This window comes from Agrilus planipennis, unplaced genomic scaffold (assembly GCF_000699045.2).
Source record: "Agrilus planipennis isolate EAB-ADULT unplaced genomic scaffold, Apla_2.0 scaffold35, whole genome shotgun sequence".
Taxonomy (NCBI): Eukaryota; Metazoa; Arthropoda; class Insecta; order Coleoptera; family Buprestidae; genus Agrilus; species Agrilus planipennis.
In genome coordinates this window covers 1,277,572-1,285,329 of record NW_020438957.1, presented here as the reverse complement: position 1 = coordinate 1,285,329, position 7,758 = coordinate 1,277,572, and the positions used below count along the sequence as shown (strand labels likewise).

Genomic DNA, 7,758 nt, shown 5'->3' with positions numbered 1-7,758 from the left:
GTGTTGTGGCGATTTGATAGTTTTTAAGAAAGTAATTAATTTTTTAGAGTAAGGTATTGAGTGTGTGGTTGTATATATTTTTTGGTATGTCTGTGATGCATGTATTTGTGTGTTTGGAATTTCTGTATTATTGTATTATTATTGTGTAAATATTCTTTTCTTATAATTCTATTTTTATACTTACTCTATTCTATACCTACTCTATACCTATTCTTCAGCTAAACGACTATTTAATTGCCTACGTACTTTGCTATCATCCCTTTTAACAATTCAACTCTGTATACTAACTGCATGACGTCTATAATTCTTACTTTTCCTAATTGCAGTTTTATGGTCAGTTTCTTCGGTGATTTGGGGTCAAACTTAATTTCTAGGTATTTCTTCTAAACTAAATTTCCAGGTTTTACTACCATCTTATTGGTTCCCTACTTTAATTAACTTATTTCTAACTCCTCCTTATCACCCTTCTTACGATCTCTTTTTCAAAAACTAAAATCAGTTCTGACTTATCCTTCCTAATTTCAACTTCACCATTCTACATTCTTAATTCTAGTCTTCATTTTTTTGTTCTTGTTTATTAAAGTTGTTATCGTATTCTGCGTTCTATTATTTAACCACCTCAACATCAGGACACACAAGGAGACTAAACTACCTATGCGTATAAATTTACATTTGCTTGTTACGTTTGAATGTAGGGGAGAATGTTTTCTTATCAACTACAATGGAAAAACGGAACCCTTAGTAACTTCAGCCATTACTTTATGGATTTTTTTTAGTAGAGAGTATGTCAATAGCACAAACGCAATCTCAATAATTTTACAACAGATATGTATTTGTTTTGTAAACTAATACTGTTTTTATGTTTGTTACAGTTGTTTTTTGCGATTACGCAGCATCTGGAAGATCACTTCAATTCATCGAAGAATACATCGTTCGGGAGGTACTACCATGTTTTGGTAGCACTCATTCAACTGTCAGTATTACATCATTGCAAACCAGTCTTTTTAGGTAAGGTACCATTCTATTTTATCCTTGAATATTATAAAATTGCTTTTTTTTATGAATTAGTGTCATTCGATCCATTTCGTTTTGGTATGCATGTACTTCAGTTATACGATTTTGTGGTTCAATTAATTGAAATAATATTCTAGCAAAAACAAACTAAAAGTTTTACTAAAAAAGTCTACAAAGTTTCGGTCATTTAGAAGTTCACTAAAATGCGTTTAGATCCCTGTACCAGATTGTAACACTTGTGATGCTTTCGGTTTTGTTCTATTTTTTGTTACTTCATTTTAGCACTTTTATTTCTAAAAAATCGCAATTGATCAGTATAGTTATTTAATTTATTTTTTGGTGTAATAATGAAACAATTATAAATGTTTTTGTTTTGTTAAATTTACAAATGCGATAGAGCAATTGTTATTCTTAATGTCAAGTTGCACTTTCGATAAAATTGTGAGTCAGGGTATAATTTTGCTTACTATACAGAAATAACCAATTAAGTGCGTACGTAATTTCTACATAATTTGCATTTTTAGTGCATAATTTCACAAGAGGTTGTCTTAGGCCAATGATTTTTATTCTTTGTTATCCATCACATTGAAATTTTTACACCAGCAACTTATGTATGCAGTTATAATATGTGGCTTTGTTTTTATAAAATTCAAAAATATGCTTTTATCTTACAAAGGTTGTGCTGTGTATTATGCTATTTTTTTTCCGCTTAAAATAACTCAAGCTTTTAACGAAATTGACGGAAAAATATCAATGTGTACTTACCTTTATTATAGCAAGAGGCAGTTTTTAGTGAATTACTTTGTTTGTGAGACACGCCAGTATTGATCTTCGTTAATGGCCAAAGTAATTGTTCATTACTATGTTTGCGTTTGGTGCATGGGCACACAATTTAATTACAAAGTTGGAAATAATTGTTGTGTACAACAAAAAATAGTACTTCCTCTAAATCGTACTTCAAATAATGTAACGTAATGTATCTATTTGAACGTTAAAATAAAAAAATTCTCATGCGTAATATAATATTGTTTTTCTGTAATTTTCTACTAATTTAAAAAAGTCTGATTTTGAGATTCATGCAACTTATCGTTTATTATAAACAAAGTTGCAAAGCAAATTCACTATAAACTGAATTTATTTATGTAGTTGTAAAATGCATATATATGTGCAATGTTCGGTAGAAATAATCACCAAAGTTTATGGATTTGTTTACAAATATTTTCTACCGCCGCATGTTTATATTGCTTATCAGAAGAAAACACTGTTTTTTTGTTGAAATGTTTTCGAATTTCATGATAAATTGAAAATAAAATGAGTAAAAATGTATACTAGGGGCAATATTGTGTAACTTATTAATGGTTACAAAACATTTCGCACTGCATTTAAATGGATGACCAATGAGTGAAAAATTTAAAAAGAGTAAGGTGCCATAAGCAATTATGATTGGGCCAAGGTTCCATGGAAGCTCAATCGTCTTAGTGTGATATACAATTTGTTATTATTTGTTTCATGGATGTGTGACTTTTGGACATCTGAATGACTAAGGTTAGGGTTCCACCAATATTTGTTTAATAAAATTTTTATGGTAGGTTTGTATTAATATAAGGTCATCTTTGGGTAAAAAATCTTGCGTACCAACACCTAGTATCACAATTAGTTCATCGATTAAGCTTAATTTGAACGTTCACCCAGTCACAATTTCTTGTGGCGTCTTACCCTATTCTTTCCCGTTGTTTCAGACAAGAGACGCGAGACATAATACGGAATGCCGTAAATGCTTGCGATGAAGACACCGTTCTGTTTGTGAGCGACGGTGCCAAAGGTGCCATTAACAAACTTATACAAATTTTGGACTTCAGAGAACCACCTATTGTGTTTTTCGCTCCTAACGAAGATGCCGAAAATATAAAATTATGGCAAAGTATTGGAGCAACAGTAAGTGTTTTTATTAAATGCACAACATGGCGCCCCCTGTAGCCCCCGTAAACTTAATCCAAAAAATTTTACATTTACTTGGTAAACTAATTATAATGTTTGCACATTAATATTTGCAACATCAGTTGCAATAGTTTTTAAAGGTTTAATACGTATGTACTGTTGTACTTGCAAAAGTAATACAGTGTAAACTCTATATAACGACACTTAAGCGACTGAACATTTTTCGGCGTTATAAAGAGTGGTCCTNTAATTTTGCAACAATTTAGTAAAGAAACACACTTATCATTTGCTATCTACCTTAGTTATGTATACCATGAATTCTTTAAATATTGTTACACAAATGTACAACAACTAATCACATATGTACAAAATGATTTTTTTTTTTATGAAAATGCTTATTCGTGATTAAATGCTTAATGTGTATGCTATTTGTTTACTTGTAAAAAGTTATGTAAGCGCATAAATACATATATAAATGAAGACATTACATATTCATTCGCGTAGGCAAGCAGCTAATGTCTGGTTTTGAATTAATCCATGTTGGTATACATTACAATAATGTAGCAATTAATCTTATCGTGCACCTACATGCTTGCATACATAAATACACATCATCACATAAAGTAATTCGAGAACTAAGAAAAGCGAGAGAGAGAAACTGAAATGTAGAAAATAAAATTATAAAACGTGTATCTGTTATTTATTGAAAGCTGCAGAACTGGATTCCTTACAAAAAAGCTGCCATTTCAAGGTCAAGCGAAACACTATCGACCCTGACCGACATCATATTTATTGCCAACAATAATACAATTCACTAACTACAAGCACGTGTATCTACAGAGAACGTCTTGTAGATTATAGGAAGAAGACTTATTATTCTTATTATTTTCTTAAATATTTGTTCAAAGGTAAAAGTGGAAACGAAAATTACTATACCTACGGTCAGTCTTAGCTTGTAGAGGTAGTCCAGAATCTCATGAGCCTTAGCCTTGGCTTTGCTACATTTTTACATCTTAATAAGAGCATTAACCGTTGGAATTATAGTTTCGCAAAACTTAAAGGAAAATATCAACAGTTATTTTCAACTGAAAATAGGCTGTAGATAAATGTATATAATAATGTACGTAAAATTGCATGGTGATAGTTGTTTTCCTTAACAGTACAAAAAATATGACGATCTTTTTTTATTGTGAAGGAGTAGGCTCTCTTTGATTTCATACTTTGATTAAGATGAGATCATGACTTCCTTAGGGCACTTTTCAACTATAAACGTGATTGAATTGATACATTGAAGATCATAGCTAATAATTATTTTATATGCATAGGTCATTAGGTTTTATGGCTTTACACTTAAATAAAAATTAATGAATTGTCTAATGAAAACAACACTTAAACGTTGAAAATTCACATTTTGTTTTTATTATCCACTATAAAAAATAATCAAAAGAAAACTTTTGATTTGGAATAGTTTGTTTTCATGCAGAGCTTCTTGAAGTTGCCCAGATAGTATTAATGATTCTGTGGTTCCCGTCTTAATGTTTTCTAAAATTTGACCAATCTCTTCTTCAAAAACATTTCACTTTATAGTTAAGTATTGTCTGTTATAACAAACGACGTATTTTGAAGACTAAATGGTTACATTATGGTAATATATTTGAATGCCCGTTTTTAGATTATTTCCTTTTTCGTAGAAAAATAGCTCTTTCTTTTTATTACGCAACAAGTTTGATTTTCTTTAATCCAAGTTAGATTGACAATTTTGCCTCAGTTTCAGGGTCACACCAAAAAAAAAACATCGATTTTTCAATCACAATAAGTAGGTAATTATCGTTTCAAAACATCAAGCCTTCACTGTCATCGTGCCTATAGTTACTAACCATTATTTAATCATTGAATAAAAACACTTAAAAATCTCTCAAATAACGGTTTCGATTAAACCAGATTAATTTGTGTGCAAATACTTAATTCATTGAACCATTTAATAGTTTGAATACCCTACGCAACTGCGCTTGAGAAACGCGAACGATTTTGTTATTATTAAATTAATGACATGAAGCGAAGATAAAAAAACCGCATGATAACCTTTAACGAAATAAACATTTTTTACTGTGCAAGTTTTAAATTATTTAATTAATGACAATACAATTTATTCATCCAAAAAACAGCACTGTTATAAATAGAACGATAACGACTAACCAATTTATTTAATTTTATTCCGACTAAATTGGTAATTATAAAAAAGCAGATCGTATATTTGCTATACAAACTAAACAAATTTACGATATCCCATGTATAGTATTGATGCACCTCTTTGCAATTTATTTTATACTAATAACATTTTTTATATTGTTTGTCACCTTATGGTCTGATATAGATATCTGGTTATTCTGATAAGTTATATATTTTTGGACCAGTTATTACATATAAAAAGTAGTAATTATTGGTTTCTTTTGGGACCCAAAATTGCAAAATAATCAAGAATTAATTAGGGATTTACCCTTCTGTATGTATAAATGTTAGGCCACTACTAGCCGTGATCGTTTGCGGACTTGGTACTGGCTAAATAATGAAATATTACCGTATAGGCCGACTGTTTAATGCATCGATACATATTTATAGAAAATATTTGATTAAAAGTTTGAACATTTAAAAAGAATATACTAAACTCAATACGATAAAACGTGAATTTTATGCAATATCTAAGAATGTTATATGTGTGTAATTTACATTCGTATTAGTTATGAGGGATGTACGACGTGTTTATGTGTTAGTATCTATTCATGTTCTTCAAAGGTAGTAATTGCGTTGTTTCGTATCATGTAATTTTATTACAAGCTATTCACTTTTGCTTTTAATCGACAGTTGAACTAGCAAACTAAACTTTCTATACCTACTTACTTAATTTAAGAATACGTTGATACAATCAACAATCCTTTTCAGGCGCTGATCGTGTGTTAGATAATACTTACTTCCATGTGTAATTAACTTTTTCTTTAAACGAATTAATAAGCTATACTACAGATGCAAAAATGAACGGGTGTTAGAAGATTCATTAGGGTTGGACCGCGTCAAAAGATCGTAATATGTAACGAACTTTATGTTATGGAAATGTTAATTTTGAAATATTTCCTTTCGAATTCGAAATTCTATTAATGAAAAACGGAATTGACAAGAATAGTACAATAGAAATATTTCTCCAGTAATTAGTCTTACTAAAATCTGTCCCTTGTGCATAACTACCCAACATAAAGACTTCCAAAACATTTAAATAAAATATGTACAGTAAATTACACTTCTATGCATACGTAATAGTACCCAAATAATGTTTTAAATATCATTAGTTAATTTTATTGCAATTATTTGTAATGCTTACACATTCAGCTTCGGCGCCTTCCATAATCTAAATCCTTCACTAATTACCGTTGTTAATATTCCTGTTATCATTTAAGAGTTGATAAGTAATGGTAAAGGGTTTAAAATTTATTTTTGTCGTTATTATCAATAAAGTACATAATCAGTTAGATAAAGTTTTAAATTAAAATAGTTACATCAACAGTTGAATGTCCAAAAAAATATTTAAATAAGGTATGTGTTCAAATGAGCATCGCTTGATGTGTTATAATGATACCTATACACTTTATCAAAGATGTAATGTAAAATTGAAACTATTTGTTGATTTCCACTCTGTTATAATGTGGTGAAGCAATTATCAAGACGATAATTTTACATTACAGGAATTTCCATCAAAAAAAGGTGGATTTAATCAGTAGTGGTGGTATTCGCAGTTAATTTACATATACTTTTGTCTTAAATTTATCTATTACAAAAGTATAATGATAGTTTTAACCACTCATTCTAACAGGTTGAATGTTATGTTATTGTCTAATTCGTGTATGGAATAATAAGCGGATTGTCTTGTATAGGTATGTGGAATCATTGTAGGCACAGTATCTTATTTTAATTTTAATAATTTGTAAACGAATGTCATCTTCATGAAAACAACTTGGCGCCCATATCCTGGTTACAGCCTAGATACACGATTACCTAATAGTCCAATTAGAAATCCCGGAAATAAGTTCATACGGTATTGTAACCGAGATCTATTGAACTAATCACCGTGTTAGGGAACATTTATTCACCATATTTGTTCACTAGGTGAAGCACCTACCACCTATGCATGTGTTTACTAAAGTCCTGTGTACTCGACGAGACAAGGCGGATTTCCTTATTGAGTTCCATCTTAATTCTGCTAGCCAATAATAAGGTAATTTAAAGTCAGAAGATATCTCTCATTATTACGAAGCATCTCGGCGGTCTCCTTTTAAGTTGACATCACGTGCTGAACAATGTTGGCTGCAATAATGTAACTTATAAAGTACATCCCGACATAATAATAGAATAAAAATAAAATGGCATGTCTTTTAATTAGTATTTGCTTTATTAATAGAAGTCATTTTTTCGATTTTTTATTTACCCACTACAAACTACCTCAAATTAATGAGGGAAAAATTGTAGCTGTTGTCAGACCCCCGCCGGGAATCGAACCCGGGACCTTTGGCATTACGCACCAATGTTCTATCACTAAACTACGAGAGGTGACAACAGCAACCACGACCAACCAACCTACAAGGTTAACGATCCGTCGTTTATTAACTTAATTATATATATATATTAAATATATGAAATCCTATGACATTGTTAGTTACTTAATAGTGGATTAATATGCAATATTAATTTGAAATCATTTTTTCAATTTTTTATTTACCCACTACAAACTACCTCAAATTAATGAGGGAAAAATTGTTG

General features: G+C 30.3%; 1 protein-coding gene across 1 annotated transcript in view; it reads left to right on the top strand.

The window, feature by feature from the left end:
- LOC108744801 overlaps nt 1-7,758 on the top strand; it is a 60,679-nt gene that overhangs the window by 28,593 nt on the left and 24,328 nt on the right. Inside the window, exons 2-3 of the mRNA XM_018480720.2 lie at nt 873-1,008; nt 2,754-2,949. Coding sequence (XP_018336222.1) covers nt 873-1,008; nt 2,754-2,949 — 332 coding nt within the window. The remainder of the gene's footprint in view (nt 1-872; nt 1,009-2,753; nt 2,950-7,758) is intronic.